The sequence below is a fragment of the Diorhabda carinulata genome, chromosome 12 (assembly GCF_026250575.1).
Source record: "Diorhabda carinulata isolate Delta chromosome 12, icDioCari1.1, whole genome shotgun sequence".
NCBI lineage: Eukaryota > Metazoa > Arthropoda > Insecta > Coleoptera > Chrysomelidae > Diorhabda > Diorhabda carinulata.
The window spans coordinates 4310982-4331687 of record NC_079471.1 but is presented as its reverse complement, the minus strand read 5'-3'; the positions used below and the strand labels follow the sequence as shown (position 1 = coordinate 4331687).

General features: G+C 31.5%; 1 protein-coding gene across 1 annotated transcript in view; it reads left to right on the top strand.

Annotated features, from left to right (window-relative positions):
- LOC130900327 (uncharacterized) overlaps nucleotides 1–20706 on the top strand; it is a 194934-nt gene that overhangs the window by 69257 nt on the left and 104971 nt on the right. The window contains exon 3 of the mRNA XM_057810863.1: nucleotides 18637–18759. Within this exon, the coding sequence (XP_057666846.1) occupies nucleotides 18637–18759 (123 nt within the window). The remainder of the gene's footprint in view (nucleotides 1–18636; nucleotides 18760–20706) is intronic.

The following is a 20706-nucleotide window of genomic DNA, read 5'->3' as shown; positions in this document are numbered from 1 at the left end:
AACATCTTTCGCCATAGTGCATTGCATTTGTCGATGATTTAGTCATAGGAGTGGAAAATGGAAAATGTTTTTAGTAAATTTGTCGATGAAGCAAAAAAGCTTGACCCACATATAACTGAAGAGAAAACAAAATACCTGGAGTTGAGCTTTGAAGTTACAGGAGGGAAACAAATTAGTAATAGCATAACTTTGAAATAGTTAATCAATTTGATTATCTCGTAGTGAAAACATCATTTACGAACCTAGAAGAAAATCCTTCCAGGAGTAGTCAAATCAGAAATATCGGCGACATGTGAATAAATTGACAGAAAAATATATGGCATTGTCAAAATTGCCGAAGTTATCTCCAGAAGAAGTGATTATGACAAACTGACTGACTAAAATAGCAAAGAGTTGTGAGTATGGTCCTGAAGGGTAAAGAAATCCAAAGAAAAAATTGATTACAAGAAGTCAAGCGGGATATAGATGTGTTAGGAAGGATTGAGTGAAGATAAGTAATGAAGGACCGAAGGAACTTGAGGAGACTCGAGACAGAAGACCTTTAGAGCTGAGCTGAGTAAAAAAACTTAGTATTACACATCTCTTTGTATGGGTTATACCTGTAAAGTCTAATAATGAAGACTGTAATATATTTTATTTAGTCTTTCATTTCATCTGCTTCACTTCACTTATTTGTATGTCTGTAAAATCCACAAGATTCCAAGATCCCCATCCAAACGTCTACTGAAGACTTCTTCTTCTTCTTTCCAGAAATAAGAACATTTAACTGTCTATTCTATTCTTTCACTCATAAATTCCCATCAATGAATATTGAAGAACGCAATGAAACTGAAAGGAACAAGAATGGATATTCTTCAAGTAGCATTTCATAATTCAGATACTTTCCATTTTGATCATAATCGGTTTCAAACATTTTTATTGTACAGAATCTATAAAATGTCTCTAATGCAATAAATTATTTATTACAATTTCTGCAATCTCCGAAGCCGGAACACATAATCCTACTTAATAAGAACTAATCGATTGGAGCCAATAGAGAAACTCATATCTCGTTTAGAGACTAATTTCAGCTACCATTACGTATCAAACTAGTTCGTGAAAACGGTTGTGATACAAGATTTTTTTCACAGTATTGATATTTTGAAGTATACGAGGTTTCTACAGAAAATACAAAGATGTAGACACTACGTCATGTAATCTTGCAAATGCTTCAACTAAGTCAGTGATGGGGGCATATTCAACGTACACTAACCAAGACTGAAAGTAGTCAAAACGTTAAAATTTTTATCTATCTATCAAAAATTATTAAAAAAACTAATTTTAAACTGCGAACCACTGGTCAGGTATAAATCTAGAGTAGTCACCGATAATATAGTGTAAAATAAAGGATATAAATAATTGCTGACTACGCTAGATTTCTACCTGACCAGTGGTTTGAAGTTCGAAGTGAAGATGACACCAGCTAGCGTTCGCTGGGAAATGTTTAACTACAAGAACCAAATAGCGACGCTCTATGATGTCAGTTCGGGTCTTAATGCCGAACGAGGGTTGTTAATCTGCTCTGATGAGACGTTATAACGTCGAAACTAGTCAGTAGTTTTTTATTATTATTTAATATAAATAAAATGATTCTGATCTCTTGATTCCAATAGATACTGACAAATACAGGGTGTACCAAGACGAGTTAAAACTATCCGTATATGACAAAATACTTGATGGTCGACTTCCAGTTCTACCGGAAGTTGACTTAACTTTGTTATTTTAAATAGAACACATTGTATATTAATACATTTTTGATATTAACGTGAAATTTCAGTATACTTTTGTCCAAAAACTTTTTTCGAAAAATGCATACTTTTTGAGTTATTATTTTTTTTTTAAATTTGACCGTTGCAGACCCTTATAAACTATTTTTTTACGAGTATACCCTTAAAAATATGAGAATGGTTTCTATTCGGTTGCTTTTAGCAAGGCTAGACTTATTTGAATCTATATTGAGAAATTTTTAATTTTATACAGGGCTTGTATAAAAAGTGTTCAAAGTTGAACTTCTTAAATATCAAATTTTTTCATTTTTTTAAATAGAACCACCCGGTTTTTTCTATTTTAATGCATTCAGGGGTAAAAAATAATGCAAATTCATGTATACGGTAGAACCAGGAGTCAGAATTCTTTGAAAATATTTTGATTAAAAAATCGTATCCGAAAACCGAAACGTAGAAATTGTCATGATTTTAGAATAAGTATTTTGCCATGTACAGATAGTTTTAACTCGTCGTGGGACACCCCGTATAGTAAAAGAGTACAAAATATTGGAACAAACTAAATATTCTGAACGATTAAAGAGAAAATTCAAAATTAAATTCAATGGTATTACAAAAAAAGTCCTCACTAGTTGGAATCGATGGAATCGTGGCACACATGAAAATCTCCTAAGACAAGCGGAAAGTACGTAAGCTTATAGAAAATTTATAAGTGCCTTCAACGGTGAAGGAAAAAGCTCTAACCGATACAGAACGCCATAAATATTTCTCAATCGAATTGTGTAGCTCAAAATTTCTTTAACAAAAGTGTTTGCCGTCATCTATCATCATTTTCCAGCTCCTTTCCTCCGGCCATTTCATTCTATGATAAATAATACCGATTTCGTATTCATTACTTTTGAACTCTCTGTCGGAATTCGTTACAATAAAATGTTATTCATTGAATTTTCTGCTTCTTCCAGGAAAGTGTTTCGTAAAGGATTTGAAAGAAAGTTATGACGATTGGGAGGGGCGAAGGATCTCAAGAAATATTTATTTAATTGATTTTAGTGTTTACCACAATTTACGATAAACACTTTTGGGGAAAAAGCGTTTGGTCTTGAGGGAGTTGTAGTATTGCTTCAGAAAGTTCCCACCGACATTTTTCTAAATATTTATTTTATGTATACATAGTACCACTGAAATAATGAGGCAAGAAACAAAAGATTTGGAAAGATGATTGGGGTTCTGAGGAAGTATAATAAAATCTTTACAATGGGCATAAACTAAGTATCGAAAAAATTCAGTAACAGCCACAATAAAGCTATGGGAAGTGATTATATTATTGATAGAGTATATAGAAAAAGTATTGACCTATAATGTCATATAATAATATACGAGGTGTGGTTATTAAGAAACGATACTATCGTCGCTATAGCCAAATGCGCCAAAACTTAACGATTGTCAGTTGTGTAACATGATGTCTACTCCTTAGAATGCGATGTCAACCGAGTATGTAAACAAACTAAAGTAGCCACGGCCTTCGTTTGTATAAGGACCGTTTTTTTGGTTTGCCGTAAATAAAATAAAGCAGCGGATTTTTGCCAAATTTCCTATGAAACTTGGAAGAATTGCAACTGAAACTGGTGAAAAAAGATTGAAATTTGTCTGTTGAATAAATATACATAATATCAGAATAAAATGTTTTATATAACCAGCCACACCTCGTATACTAATAAAGAAAATTGTCCCAAATAGCCCGCAGAATGTTTCTATATATGTGATTTGTAGATATTTAACTCTTTATTTCTTTAAAAAACATAAGTAGAGGTAAAATTATTAATCTTTATAATGTTACTTCATGTTTTGATAACAGAGAGATTGAAATCAAAATCAGGTGTATATGTAAGAAAACAAGTAAATTTACTAGTTCTAAATGTGATTGTGAACATTGTTTCTTCAATACATTTGATTTCAACCCCAAAAAAATATAGAATGAAAGAATAGAACCTTACTGATATATAATTTGTGTGTAAAATAGTAAGCAAACATCTGACTCCTCCATCACGGAGATAATGGAAACTGGGAAAAAATTATAGAATAAATAAATAAAACATGGAATTTTTGAATTTGGAATTATATGGTAACAGCTTTTTCCCTTGCAAATTTTTTTCCTTAAACAAGTTGTCAATTTTCAGAAAATCCAAAGTACATTACCTATATATCTTCGAAATTTTCTGTCTGTTTTCTGTATTCTCCAACTCTACATATAAATATGTATGAGGCATTTCAACAGCTTACACCGATCGGTCCTGTTGTTTTATAAACAACCTTTGAAAGATTTATATCAAGACGCAAGGAAGTTATGAAAGCGCTGGGGAAATTCGATAGTTATTAACAATTCAGTATTCTATTATCTAAGTTATATTTGGGTACAAAATATATATAGATTTGTAACTAAAACCTAAAAGAGTTTTTACTAGAATGGCATATACAATAATGTTTATTTTGAATGTGAAGAGCATCGATTCCAGTATCGTACATAAGAAATTTTTTCACAAACATAAAGCTGTTAATTATATACGACTCTATTTTGATTTATCCTTGTTTCTATTCAAGCATAATGAACATAAAACATTATATAGTTCTTGTAAGTGTACATTTCAATGACTGAAAGAGGAGTTCAAAAATCAGTTGAAGAAATTAAGAGTGGCTTATATCTTTCTACTGGAAAATCGACTCTGTGTAACATGCCATGCAGCAAAAATGGTATACCAAACTAAAACATAATGCTTTCAAGGTAAAGGTGAAGAGTTCACGTAAAAACCAGGGTTGATGCAGTAGCGGAAATACTGGACAAACGTAGAATTGATTGGCACGAGGCTATCTTTAAAGCAGGAAATAAACAGAAAGTTATATAATTTACATAAATGGAAAGAATATCTTAGCACCTAATTGAGATTCTGATTGCAAAGGTAAAAGTAATAAATTTGGTGATTATACAAAATTACCGGTAATTATAAATAATCACCACTGAATTTGATAGATATTTGGTTAGATAAAATCCCCAACTCGTAATTGAAGATGTGATGCAAGTCCCTAACTAATTCGATCACTTTGCGCAACTCCTTGGCACGTGACAACCACATGATTTCAGAAGTACATAGTTCTAATTTCGTTGCATCTAGAAATTTTTCCTCTACCCTCTCGTAAAATATAAAACATTGAATAATGGCCGGTATGTTTCAGCGTTGTTATTCCAAATTACTTAATATTATAGATACTAAGAAAACAAACAGTGGTTGGGTTTAGTTAGGTTAGGTTAGGTTAGGTTAGGTTAGGTTAGGTACTTCTTAACTTTTTTTTTATTTATTTTTTTATTTATACACATGGGCTTAGGTTTTATTTATTTACTTTATTTATTTATTAAGCTGTTACAAATTTTTGATTTTAGGTAACTAGTTTTTAGTAATATCCCCGTGGACATGCGTCGGTGGAGAAAGGGATGGGTTTTTATATGGTAGGCGTCCGGTCAGTGGACGAATCCAGTACAACTGGGACACCTTCCCAGAGGTCTTTGGAGAACTTTTTCCAACCAAACCAAAAAAAGGGTTAGATTAGGTTAGGTTGGGTTAGGTTAGGTTAGGTTAGGTTAGGTTAGGTTAGTTATAAGAAAAGAAAACGAAGACAGAAAACGTGGGAGATGGAAAAGGCAGTTATAAGGAGAGAGTAAGGGAGAGCCCATGTAAGGGGGTAAAACCTCATTCCGACTCTTCCTTGCGTATTGAAGGAGGGTGGTTGGTGAGTTGAGCGTCCCCACACGAACTCACGGCATTCCCTAGCCTGCAATGAGGAAGACATAAGTTTCCACCCCACCTCAAAGGACAAAAGAAACAATAAAAGGTTAGGTTAGGTAATAACTAGCGTAGCTTCTGACATAGAATTTACTTCAATTATATTTTATTAAGGCTTGTTAAAAAAATTCGATTTCAATTAAAAAAATCTGATTTAAACCAAAAAAATCACGAGCACTGCCAAATGATTCATGATATTTATCATATTCATCATCACGAGTTGAGGATTTTATAAACTAAATTTGATAAATATGAAATAATTTTTCATATTTACCAAATTCAGTGGTGATTATGTATAATAAACGGTAATTTAATACAATCCCCGATTTATCCTTTTTACTTTAACATATATAGAAACAAATCGTTTCACTTGAAATATAAACTCAAAGTCCCGTCAACTGAATATAGTTGAAGATACTGTAAAGATAAATAATATCGTTTGGGAATACATATAAAATCTTCCTTTTCTGTTTTGCAATGTCCAAAGATCCTCCTAATTTACGAAGTAATCATTCAACGGAGAATAAACGCGACAAATATATAAAAGAAAATCTGTAAAAGAGTGTTCAGCCTTTTTAAGTATTTACTTTCGTGCAGTGCGTATATGTAGCATGATTTCGGTGAATTGCCTGAGCTTTATCACAACCACTGATCTCCCTCTTGGAGTTGACCTATACGTTCTTTGATCGTGGTACAAAGGCACATTCAGTAAACACCGAATCGAGTTAAAATTAACGTTGTTTGGCGAATGACTTTTTGAATCGAGCAGATTTGTTGTTACGTCCGAGATTGTTCTCCAATTAAGTTTGGAATAGAACTACTGGTACTATCTGATTGATAATAAAACGAAAAATAATACAACTAATTTTCTGAAATTATTTACATCGTTTGAAGGGAAAAATTGATGTACTTATAACTAACCAAACACTAAATTCAATTTGATTTTGGTGTCTATAACTTATTTAGACGCTATTGAAAGTTGGGGTAGTTGGTGACTTATTCACTATTACCACCAAAATTAAAAGCAATTTATAGCCTACAATTTAAATTTTAATAATATTCGAATAATATCAGTATGAGTAACAACTATAACATTTCTTTTTAGCAATCGACAAAAAGCTTCAACTTTGAGTTATTGAAAGTTATGTGGTAGACAGTGCGCTTGTTTGAAGTTACATAACTCCAAATTCAATATTGACTAATAGAGTGCATTTAACGTTCAGAGGAAGTGTCTTGGAATTCCTCAAAAGCTCACAAACCCAGTGAGCATATGTTTAAAAATATTCTGCGTATTTTTGTTATGTACCAAACAGCAACAGAAATTGCTAGAAAATGGCACGTCGTCGTATTCACAATGTCGCAGTCACGCGAGTAGTTGACCTGAGATGTTAATTTTTCATATTTTCGCATGAAAAGAAGGTGGATATTTAAAGGGGCGAGCTTTAGGTTATTTCCTTACTGAATTACTTTCCACAAAAAATGTGTCTCGAACAATAAAAAGTGAAGTTTATACAAGGTGTAATGGAAAGGTAGTTCATAAATTGAGTTCATTATTTAAGGTTAGAAATTACAATTTGTTTCAAAGGCTCATGAATATTTTCTAATTAAAATGAGCCGAAGTCTCACTTGTTGTTTGTCGATGATTTCAATGCGTCCTTTAACAAAGACTCCTCCAGAAAAAGTCGATACGTTTGAAATCTGAACTAGCAAAAAAAATTAGTGCATTATGATGATTTGTAATGATATTTTGATTGAAATTATCTTCGGTGAAGGAATTATGATTGATGAAATTGATAATTCGATTATTATCCGTCAACAACTAGAACCAATATCCCATTCTTTTACAATAATTCTCATGTAGTCCTTCTGGAATTGATGATAGGTGAAAAGGATGACCATGTGACCATTATCTAATTGAGCAGCTATCATTCTACACCACTTCCATGATTACTCTAACTCTCAATTCTCCATTACACTCCAATGCACAAAGGGAATTTTTTTGTAATGTTACCAAGCATTTCACCATAATTGAGAAAATAATAAAAGCATTAAACGAACTAACAATTTGTTGAAACGAAGTTGTGAGCAGATGAAACAAATTCTCTAAAATTAAAATTTATAACTTTCTAAACATGTTCGATTTTTTTAGAAAGAATGTTTCAGTTGTAAATATCTCATCCCTTTAGTGTTAATTACCCTAACTTTGCAAATATAAGTAGTAATAAAAATCCATAAAGAACAATTTTTTTGTAAAATTGGAAGATCTACTTTATTTGGAAGGTTTTTTAAGACATCTACCGTTTTGTCTATATTCAAAATAATAAGATTTCTAATCTCTAAACGAGGGGTGATTAAGAATAACTTATATATGTATAAAATCTCGTCATATTCTCAGAAGAACCATTTTCTACAACTATCATGTCACAATATAAATTTGATTGTAAAGTTTGGGGGTTTTGGGGGTACAAAATTCTCTTACAATTTTTATGGGCTACAAATTCCGTAATTTTATATAAAAACCTCGTTTCTATTTCCTGTACAAAATGTTTAACAATTCATGAACTATTCAACAAAAAATTTTCATTCATTTATTCAGAAATCGCATTTGCAGATCCATCAATTTAATTGATAAGTTTGTGAAGTTTTTCATATCCAGAAAGTTTATACCATGGACGTGGATGAAGACTGGCCTATGCTCGTTGGTTTTTAGATAAACATCAAGTTGATAATAAATTGGAAAAGTTCACGGTTTTACCAATTCCGATAATTTACATTTGTGGACAGATGAAAATCCTCACGATACAATTCAAACAAAGAATCAACATCGATTTTGAGTTAAGGTGTAGGCAGAAATAGTGTGTAATGATTTAATATTTTTTTTTTATATATAAACTGAATGGTCAGCAATACTTAGAATTTCTCCAAAATGATTTCCCACCCATGTTATGTGATATTTCGCTAAACATTCGGAGAGGTCCATTTGCATGACCACCACGTTTACCTGAATTAAAAACAATGGATCTACTTTTTAGGGAATATCTTAAAAGCTTGGTGTATACAAAACACCGGTAAACAAACGAAATAAGACAGAATCTTGGAATGTTTCTAAATTCAAAGAAATATCCTCCGTAGACTCCAGAAGTAAGTTGAAATGCAAGATGCCCACTTCAAACCTTCATTTTATTTTCTCTTCATTTAATAGACTGTAGTCTAAATTTTTCTACATTTAAATTTTTTCCTCATGTAAGTAATAGTATGCAGTTCAATTAGAAATGTTTGAATCTGTTTTAATACCTAAGTAATTTTAATAAATAATTAGAATTTATGATAATTTTATTCAGAATGTATCTTTATGGCGAACGGTTTCCGTGGCATGTACAACGATCTAAAAATCTACGTATCTCCTAAACCATAAAACAAAGACTACCTATTTGTTGAAAAAATTTATTTTTGCTATCTTCAGATTGTACAGGTTGTCCCTCACGTTATCTACTCACTCACTCACGAATTTTTTGCATCAAGTCCTGGAACACTCTTTATAATGGAACGAAGCAGAAGTTAAATATTGAACTGAGAAATGAGAAAAAGAATGGAAGTGACTGTAGAATAGTTATAGTGAATATAATTGATGAATTTCGAATGATGAACCAATTCAATTTCTGGATAATTATATCATTCAAAGTACTCAAACACCTTTACATGCTCCAATCGATTTAACCAACTCTCAATTTGATCCAGGGACGAAAAACAGCAATAAAATAACACGGTTATGAAAATTATTTTACTAAGTGGCATTTATAATCCGGTCGCGTGTTCACGCGAATATGTAGGGCCTTTTTCATCATTCTGAAGTTTGAAATATATACCTGGTCACGTCACAATCATTTCCTAATATTGAACGTTTATATAATATATCTTTATATAATATTCAACATTGTAATATGTGAAAAACAAAAAATTATTGTAGGATTTCAAATGGCCATTTACATAATTAAGTTTGTTTTCGTAAGGTATTTCATGGCGGAATGCCTTCTTAAAGTCATGTTACTTGAGGAACTGAAAAATGGAGAAGCACGCTGGAAACTGGTGGATAATGAACAGGATTTTCACTAAAACTCTTTTCATCTGAAGTCACTATATTAGAAAGTCTGGACACCAGTTATAATGCCCTGTGTAAGGGAGAATTCTCCTTTTCTATTCTCTTCTTCCAAAAACTTAATGGCGTCGGTCTCTCGTTTGTTTGTGTCGTGTTATTCGTTGTTTTTTCTCGTCTTTTTTGTAATATCATTATTTATGTCTATAAACTGCAAAAATACTCAGTTTTCGCTGAATTAATTGCCCTGAAATCGATCTAAATAGTATTTATAAAGTACTCTCAACATCATAAAACAAAAAAAATACAAAACAACCGAACGATTGAAAAAAATCAAGAAAAACTAGCACGAGTACAAACGAGAGAATCGATTGTTCACCCCACAACCGTCATTTTGACGCTGGTTGTTTTCTCTATAACCTAATTAGAAGGAGCAACTATATTCAGTCAATCATATTTCAGGGTTAGAATCTGTCTTTTAATTATGTACTTTCCTTGGACAGTTCTTCGATGGGCCCAACAATAATCGATAAGTTAGTATAACTATTTCTCTAAACTAAACCTGTATATTTATACTTAATATAATAAATAAAATAATTTTAAAAATTGCTATATAAAATATATCGCATTAGTTGGAAGTGGTTCAAAAGCGTCGAAATGACTAGAGAGAAAAGCGCTTCGGCTTTGAGCTGGGATTTACAGATATATTTTAGGTTTGTGTTAACTTTGGCAATATATGAAGTACGTGCTTTCTTTTACTAATATTCGACTTTTCATCTTAAAAAGAATTTCAGAGTTTTTTGTTTTTGAAATAGGTATAAAAAAAGTTATCATGATTCATATCCATTTGTTGGTATATACAAGTACAACTCTTTTGGAATTATAATGCTAATAACTTATGAATTCCACGATTGCTACCTGAATTTTCCACTGTACAGAGATTCATTTCAACAAGAATTAACTGGTAGAATTTGCCAATAACTGTACTTTTTCTATAATTCTTTATAAGTCAATTCAAAAGTTGAAACCTCGAGATTATTTCAGGATACTCATTTTTATTTTCAACTACGAGGTTTTCCATTTTCGCTTTAAAGTTTCATAGTTCCATCTGTTTTAAAAGCAAACAAATTTCGCATATATCATTTAATAATTCTCAAGTTAAACTGTATTCCCTCTCGGACTATAATTAATGTACCAGATTATCAGTGATTTATTACCATTTCAAAACCAATTTAACGGTTTGATGTAATGAATAAAATTGTTACTATATATTCCTTTATATATTTATAAGACCCCAAATGAAATACATTCGAGCGGTTTTAACAAGAAGTAACGACCGATTCATAAACTTAACTTTCGGTTTGACGTTGCCTTGACAAAATTAAAAGCATTTAAATACATAAGACCCTTCATAGTTGCCGTTTGACGCCGTTGGTGACTTCAACTTAAACTTATTTTATCTTTTCTCATCGATCGTTTACAGGAATAAAAAAGAACCATTCACATCCGTTTGCGTTTGTCATGTCCCAATAAAAACTATTCTCCGTTATGTACAAAGCCCGAATTTATTTATTTATTTCTTCTTCATAAATGGTGACAAATTCGAACCCATTGGTCTTAAATCCAGACTATTTGATGGCTATAATCCACAATCCAAATATATGTTGTCACTTCAGTGCTCACAAACTATATACTTCAAGTTCAATGGGGGATTGTTTTATTTTTTTGAAATAGTTAAATTGCATCCACCTCCAAACCGGAGCAATTTGTCGAATTTCTATTCTCATTCCCTAAGGGCTGTAAATATTTGATTCATTATTACTTTGAGGTAGATCAGAATGCAACGCCGTATATTCTTCCTCTCGCCTTGTTTTTATTGTTCTTTACATAAATTGAAATCTCTCATACATTAATTACAACTTAATCTAAATATATGTACACGTACTAAATCAAAAATTTATTGATCTAATATGGAGAGCATTACGTAAATCCACCTCATTATTATACAATATTCTCTATTAAATATTGATTTTGAACAATATCTGTATTGGAATTTGCTTCCGTAATCTACTTGAAGTCCTCGAACTGGAAGAGAACCTTCATTTCAACCCCTCGTAGAGTCGCGCTTCATTAAAAACCACCCTCATTAGGATAAGTACCCATATTGCCATGCAGACAGCAACAAAACGAGGGAGGATGTACTAAAAGAAAAATTAGAGAAAATCTAGAGTATAGGGAGATGAATATTGGTGTATAATCTGTATTTAGGAAATGATTACTCTTCACGTGAATAGAATTAACCAAGAAATGAAATAGGACTTCGTAGTTAAGTAACAAAACAGAAATTTGTGTAAAACTGATATATACAATGTGTTGATTGTAAATGCTGATTACCAAGAAAAATATTTGAAGTCATTGCATGATCCCATAAAAGATTCTGACAAAACTACAATCATTGATATCTTTATTGTTAGTTTGGTCTGGAAACACGAGCACCTCCTGATCCCATACTCTTCAAATGACCTGAATCGAGAGCTGTCATGTTTTTTAACAGCATCAAAAATCTCGTATTCGAGGTGTAGTTCCATGCCATCAAAAATAAGCAGGCACATTCCACATGGTACAATTCAGCAAAATTATGAATCCATTTTACAAATGTGGCATTTCTCATCGAGCTTTTCGGTGTCATTTCAATGATAGAGCCTGTAGGTGAAGTATTATCCCATTCTGGATCCTTGCGTTTGCTGTTGAAGAAAATCATTGGGGAATAAGTGTTCTTGTTTCATTACTTCAGCCCATAATAGCTACGCTCTCACCATGTTCTTTTGATACCAATTAGATTCTTTTTCAGCCTTTTTTGGGGTGCACTGTTGGATTTTTGAACAGATGCAGCCTTTATAGCTAATTTTTTATATATTAAATCTGGTGCAGTCTAAGATTTTCTCCAATTTTGAAGAAAAATCATTAACAACGAAGCGATTCAATTTCATTCTTTATCCGGGTTCATTCTTTGGCTTTTTTTCCTGACATTCAAGTTTTTTTGATAGGAATCTTTTAGCAAATGCGAGTATCTGTCTGCTTGTTTAATGAAAAAACTTTTTATATTATTCTGAATGCAATATTTGTACACACAAATTGATAATTTTAGATGTAAGTTAGTCTGGTAATTCAGTCAGCCAGCTCTTTTTTTTTAAGTTCAATTTGAATTTCATTTAGTATATTTTATTTAAGTTATGAATTACATGGAGCCTAAGGCTTGAAGGAGCTGATTAAAAAGTAAAGAGGAAAGTTAGGAAACCATTTAGCTTTATGGGAGCTATTTAACCCGTCTCACAAATCTTATTCCATTCATCATGACTGGAAATGACTTTACAATAAGAAAACGATCTAGTGTTTTGCAAATTATTGCAGATAACACCAAACTTATCCAGTTGAATGAAGTGTTGATTCTTATATCTTTGTGCAGTACATTTTTCACATAAATATTCTACATGCTATCGTAGTTTTAAACTTTTAGGTTCGATTCAACTGAAAAATGTATTTTTTTTTAGGAAAAAAGTGAGAGATAACAATAATTGAATGAATCATAGTGTTTTTCTAACTGAAATGATTACCCAAAATCACAATTTTCGTAATCGTATGCTACCTTCAATCAATCTAATGGCATTGCTATGGACAATCAGCAACAAAGAGTCATTGTAAACCATAAACACGTGTGCTTTTAAACATCAGCTGCCTATTATACTCGAATTTACACAGATCATTAATTGATGAGTTGTATAGAATCCTTAAAACTCTCGTAAATTTATATTATACGACTCTTGGAATCGTAATGGATATTAGCAAAACTATATCGATTGATATCAATTTTCTATAATCGATAATAGAATGTTTTTGTTGTCGAATTAAGACTTCGTTTTCTTCTATTCCTAGTAAGTATTTTAATCTTCTTTCCTTATTTCAATCTTCTACCTTTTTGATATTTCTCTACCTCTACTTTTATTTCTGTCTTTCAACTCACTTTGTACTGTTTGATTTACTGATTTCTTTCAAGTGTTACTTTCTGATTGTGTCATATTTCGTACAATTTTATCAATGTTTCGATTGGGTTGCCTTTACTTCAATTCTTCTTCGTATTGTTTCATTTTAGGACCGTTGTATGATCGACATTCATCTAAAATTCTCACAAACTCAAGATTGTACCAAAAAAATTAACTTAAACAAAATAAAACCATTTACCTTATAATAATATAATTATCTGCGGGAAATTCGCAGCAAGGGAACTCGACCCTTTTCCAAGATTTTCCTCTTGAGCTATTAGGATGGGCTCGCGGGCCACTTTTTAATAAGAGAGTAGCAAAATTCATTTGACAGACCAACAACTAAGTGACAAAATAAAATGAATAAAACTACAAGTAGACATTTCCTTCATGCAGATAGACTATAGAGGAAGGTTAGAGAATTTTTAGGAAGGTTTCAAGTAGCTGAAAACAAGAAGGATGGGACAACAGAATTTTGGAGAAAATTACTTAGTTATGTATCACTAACAGAACAAATATACAATCTATATAATCTCTATGTTTCAAGTTTGAAGACGCCACGTTGTTTAGTATTAGTATTTGGTAGCCATCAATGAAAGTTTTCTGTGAATTTGTAATTAATCAAATTAAGCCGAATTTTTTCACATCATAACCATGGTTGGAACACTCGAAACCAAAGAACAATTAAAACAATGCACTAAAAAGGGAGAAGCGGCTCCAAAGAAGGTAAAGACCGTTCCATCTGCAGACAAGTTCTTGGCGTCGATTTTTTGGTATGAACGTGGAATTATTTTCATTGACTATGTTGAAAAAGAGAAAACTATCAACGGCGAGTATTATTCGAACTTATTGCAACGTTTGAGCGAAGAAATTAAGCAAAAACGTCCGCATTTTGTTGAGAACATCAAGACAAAGCACCAAATCACACATCTGTTTGAATTGTACCCAATTCGCCAGATTTAGCCCCCTCGGATTATTGTCTGTTCCTAGACTTGAGAAAATAAGAGAATATCAGAAAATCCAAACATGTTCGTTGCCACTGCAACATGAATGTTTGTTTCCAAATGTTTTCAGCCAATGGCAAAATCAACAACGTATATGCGAAGTTCTCAGTTTCATTTATACATTCAAGTAAAATATATTTGATTTGCCGGAATATAAACTAGTTTTATATGTGTACTACGAAATTTAAATACTAATTAACGTCTAACCAACTCGTACTGTAACCATCTTTTAGCGCTGGTTTATATTCGCGTACCACTACGAATAGGATTTTCCAGAAGTTGATAATAAAGTTAATCGACTAAAATTTAACTCTAGGAACTGAGGGTGGGACAGGTGGAGGAAGTTCGGTATTTATTGAATGTTTTTCTTCTATTTTGTTTTTATATGCAACATATATTTCAACTTTTTAGGAATGGAACAATTACTGTCTATAAATGATTGGAATATATGAAAAACTTTTGGTTGGTTAATCTGATTTTCATATTTCTTATGCAATATTTTGAAAGTTAATCCAGTAAATGGGATTATAGAATTATTCCTCTTTCCGGCACCATTCTGATTTAAATTCATAGAAAGTTTCGAAAGTTCAATTAGCTATAAACTCAACATAAATCTACAATACAATATAAGGCAAAAGTTTATAGACAAGCGGTCTATTATTTATAATAAATATACACGGTTAACGCGTTAATTAATTATAAGGGTCGTGGTAAATAAATTGCATACTTAATCATGAAATTAACATACCAATCACTCAATGTAAAGTTATAGTATCCATTTTCCTTAAGAAAATAGTTTTGCTACCAATGAAAATGGAATTCATTGAATTAGGACGAAAATATTTTTTCTTATTTTTAGCAAATAATATATTTTATGGGTTTTAAGGGAAAAAAAGGGAAGGGAATGTTTGAGAAAGCTAATTCGAGCAACTGTAGTATATAATTTACAGCTGACTACTTGCCCTGTTTGAGGAAGCTACCTCTTCATTATCAAGAGTGAATGATTAGTGCAACGGATTCAAGAATGGTCAAGTGACTGGAAAATATGCATATTAAAGTCCTTATTGATAAGTTTGGACCTAGTAAAGAAGCACCTGAAGATAAGAAGTCGAGACCAATCATCAACTGGAAACATTCGTGTGAATATTCTGCTAAAACAGTAAAAACTTCATAATAAAATAAGAAATTCATATAGAAAACTTATTAGTAGAAATATAGAATCAGCTCGTTTGAGTCAACTCAAATTTTATCTTCACGTACATATTTTTACAAAATCTCGTAATGGAAACTACTCACTACAACTTCTTCTCTGATGTAATTTTTGAAGTTAATAACCGAAAAACTTCAGGTCAGTCATTCGTTGGAAGAGAAAACAATTAATTTCTTTGCTATCTTTCATATGAATATCAAATATCAGAGAGGAGGTTGTTTCATATCATCGGCGATTACAGCTCTAAATTCGTGACTAACGGTTCTAAATTGGATGCACCAGAGAATGCACAACTAGAGGTTATTAGAAAGTTCTGAAGAGTTCCAATAAGATCGAAACATTAGATATTAGATTAATATCAATATCGACAAAATGATTAATCTACTAATCTAATTTCTAATATATATATTCGTAGGCTTGTGATTCAAAGAATAATAACAAATAATAATTTAGGACTCCAAATTCGTATTTGTAAAACAACGGGCTCAATTGAGACGGACGTCAGAAAAAATATATAGTCAATATTTGCTTTGAGATAACTGGAAACCACTATTTAATTGGTTCATCTATAATTGATGGCCGTTCAAATGGACAGTCGGGCTTGAATTATATTCTCAATGTTTGTTTTTGTTTGACCTTTCCAAGCAACTGAAATTATTATGAACTATCTTCAACCAGCAGTGAAACAGTGTGAATATGTAGAAAATCTTATCTTAATGATCAAAATCAGAATATAATTTATAAACAAGAAGCTACAGAAGAGTTTTGATTTTGTTATTATGTTTTGTATTAGTATTGTTGTCAGATACTATCTAAGCTAGTGTCTCGCTTTTGTGCTTAAGGTTCTTCTTAAGTTGAAATAGGTTTTAAAAAAAATCACTAAGTACTTGTTATATTAGGTTTTAATTTGATTAGCTTCAGTCTCGAAACTTCACGTTGTGTTAATTTTTTTTTACCAGTACGTAACATAAAGGAGTATATTGAATTGATGTATTCTATTTCTTCTAAATCTGAAGATAGAATATTCAAATGATTGATAATGATATGAGTCACTTCACATTTTTGGAGCCAAGATACTGTTGGACTCTTTGAAGGTAATAAAAAAATATCATCGTTTTTGCATCGAAAAGAGTTTTATTTGCACTTCGATTTAATATATTTAGTAACTATAAAATATGGAATATTACAGCGAGAAGTCCGGGGTTTCCCGCAGGGCCTGTTATCTGCAGAAGAAAAGTTTATTTGACCAGTTTATAATTTGGTTTAGTCAAGCCCAATTTTACCTAATTATTAAATTCTGCTCTGGAATCTAGCATTGCATTTAAGGAGCGAAATAATTAAACTCGTGTCGAATCAATTTTAGAATTGCCCCCCATAAAAATTGAATCGCCCCCTTGTATGGACGCCAAGCTCTAAAACAATTATATTATATATATTATAACTCATTATTTTTGTTAAAGATTATAAATATAATTAATAAAAAAGCAACAATTACTAACTTCGACTTTTTATTTATCAAGTTTTATATCTTGGCTTCGTAGATTTATAGTAATAACTTTATTAACGATATAAATTTTTCTGTTGTATAAAATGAACTACTGATTCTCAGAAGGATGCTTTATTGTTGAACTAAAAAAATTTTGAAATATGGACTTGGTTTGTTTATGAATTTATCTGAAACTACGAGAACACAACGAGAACGTGTAAAATATATTGGGAGTGATAAAATTTTGAGACGTTGACTTTTTACTCTTCTATTTCTCAACGATATTTTCAACCATTGAAGTGGAATGAAACTTTTGTGTTGAGAAAATGTGGTAGCTAAAAAAATATACGGAATTGAGTTTTTCCAACACCCTCTTTTTGGTCATAAAAAGTCAAATTAGATTAATTTTTATAAAACATTTTACCCTACAAGGGCATACTGAAAATAGAAACGTGAATTTGACTTTTAGTCCGAGGAATGTGACTTCAAAATAACAACAAAAACAAAAAAAAATAAATTAGACAAGTTTTTAAAGGTATATAAAGAGGAAAACAACGAGATGGAAGCATAAAATTTAAAAACATCCGACAGAGCATTAACGATAACATGAAAATAGTCAACTCGAGGCCCTAAAAAACTTCTACAAGGTATCTTCTAAATATTGTTATTGCAGTCTTGCAGTATAGGTCTGTAAGACCATGATAAGACTGAGTAGTTCAATATTTAAAAACAAGACCAAAACTTTCGTAGGACCAGAACCGAGCATGCAACAATCTAAAGGTTTGTCAAAAATTGATAAATGAAAGCGACATGTTCGAAAAGAATGAAATTTTTAACTATAAAACTAAAAAAAAACTTGTAAAACTGTTGGTTTCTAACCGGTTCTTGATTGTTATTACAACTCATGTCATATGAAACGGATAAAGGTGGTAATCAACGCGGCAATTAAAGTAACGTAGAAAAAAAGTTTTGATGAATTCTAGTCATACGTAGTGGTCAATAACAAATACAATGAAACTCGCGTGATTAGGTTGATTCGAAAATGAAGAAAATGAACAAGTAGAACATAAATAAACGTGACTAATGAAATAAAACCAAAATGTGATAATTATAGCAACGGAAAGTTATGTAAATAAGAGAGTAGTATACTGTATCCATAAATGAAATTATGAAATATATTTATAATAAATAATCTTTTTTATTCCAGGGCCTAATACAAAAACTACAGTAGCCATATTGAATTGTCTTCTAGCTAGACAATTCTGCTTCGAAGATGCTTCTTGTTCCGCCATCTTAGAAATTATACCAAGAGTTTGCGGTCCGGAAGTTGGTGAGTAAAATTGTTATTTATTCGTGTTCAGAATATTTCTAGTATTTATAACAAGTTCTAAGCATTCTTATACATATTTTTACATTGTGTTTTGATCATAAAAACGTATTCCAAAATTTGGAATACAGAACGCTCATAAACTAGTTAGCGGGAAGTCAAACACCGAAGTGTACTAACTCTTATGTATTTCCGAGCTTTCATGAACTTACGTATTCATAGGCTGGGACGGAAAAAGTATAAAAGTATATTATTGTTATACTTCCATGCATATTTTATAACAATAATATAATTTTTTACATATTTCTTTTATTGACTTGACCATAATTTCAATCCCAGACGATGAATACATAAGTATTCGAGAGCTTGAAAATATATTAGAGTCAGTACACTTTGGTATTTAATTTTACCACAATCCCACTGAGAAAACTATATATATAGCATTTTCTTCAGTTTTTCACTTTCTAGACCTTTCTACATGTGTTTTTGTGATGATATATATTGATTTTGAGTATCTTCTAATTTAGCTTAAAATATTTTAAACTAATTGCAGTTATAGGAAATGTTTGATAAAAAGAGAAATATCTACAAGATGATTCATTTGAAAAAAACCATGAAAATTCCATTTTCATTCGCTTCCTATCAAATTCAATGAATATCAACGAAATAAATAATTTGCAGAATTTTTACAACTATTCGGATGCTTAGGCTGCAACAGTTCTTCATTCTTGAATTTTTATTATATTGTACAGGGTATTGAACTTGTTATTGTCAAGCTGATTCCAAATATGCAATGAAACATTTAAAAAATGTAACTAAGATATGGCAAAGAATTCTGGAAAGCCCTCTAAGATTATGAATGATTTTGAAATTATGCCCATAATCTTCAATCTATCATTGATGGTATTTTAGTGAATTATTTCTATTATTCCTTACTCAAAAGTCAAAATGAATCATTTTTTTTTAATTTTCTTTATATCATTGAATAGAAAATTTGTATATCAAATTCATGATATGAACATGAAATGAAAAGTTTCCACGAGAGCATTAAATTTTTTCTTAATTGAGACCAGGATGTTTTAATGAAAAAATAAAAATGATTCTTTACCATGTTTTCGGGTGATTACTGTGTGCCCGTTAGGAATAAGAAATACCATTCATTAAGTTAGCTGATGTCTTTTGCATTGCAAGTAGTGCTTAACGGTCCACATCGGAGTTACAGAGCTATGCTTCGGGGGAAAGGCTGCACTGAATATTCTTGAGAAAATTTTCATGCAAGTAAAATGATACCCGGGGTATAGCATTAGTGCGAGATACGTGAAAAATTAAAAGAAACATAAGAGGATTTTACTTTAGAGAATATATCGAAGGGGAAATTTATTCGATTGAGGTTATGACACCAAACACTAGAGTAGTTGTTACCGACTATATAACAACACAAACGGACTTCAAGATAAAGATAAAAATAAACATTCATACAAGAGAAGAATGAAATGAAAAATCCATCATAAAGGATAATTTGATCTTAATTTCCACGATATCAAAATATGGAACAGAAGTCGACGTATTTTTACTTTCAAAAGTCGTATTAACAATAAAGTGGATGTAATCTCCTTGAACCGAAAATCTACGCAATGGAGAAGGCTGCCATAGTGATAAGGGAATGATCAATCAAATAGAAGCAGCAATTTACTCAGACAGCCAGGCAGCCTTAAAAACAATGGTATAGAAAATGATGAAACCAAAAGTGATAATGAGCAGTCGGATTCTTGGCACCACAGTAAGCATCTGCTGGGTACCTGGGTACTAGGAAGGAGCTATAGGGTGGATAGCCTTGCTTAAAGTAGAACGAAGGAAGAGGATGCCGAAGAGACAGTAACAGTGCTACTACCGATGGAATTGTTAGAAGATGCAATTGATCCAGGAATCGGAGTCAAGTATCAAGATCTA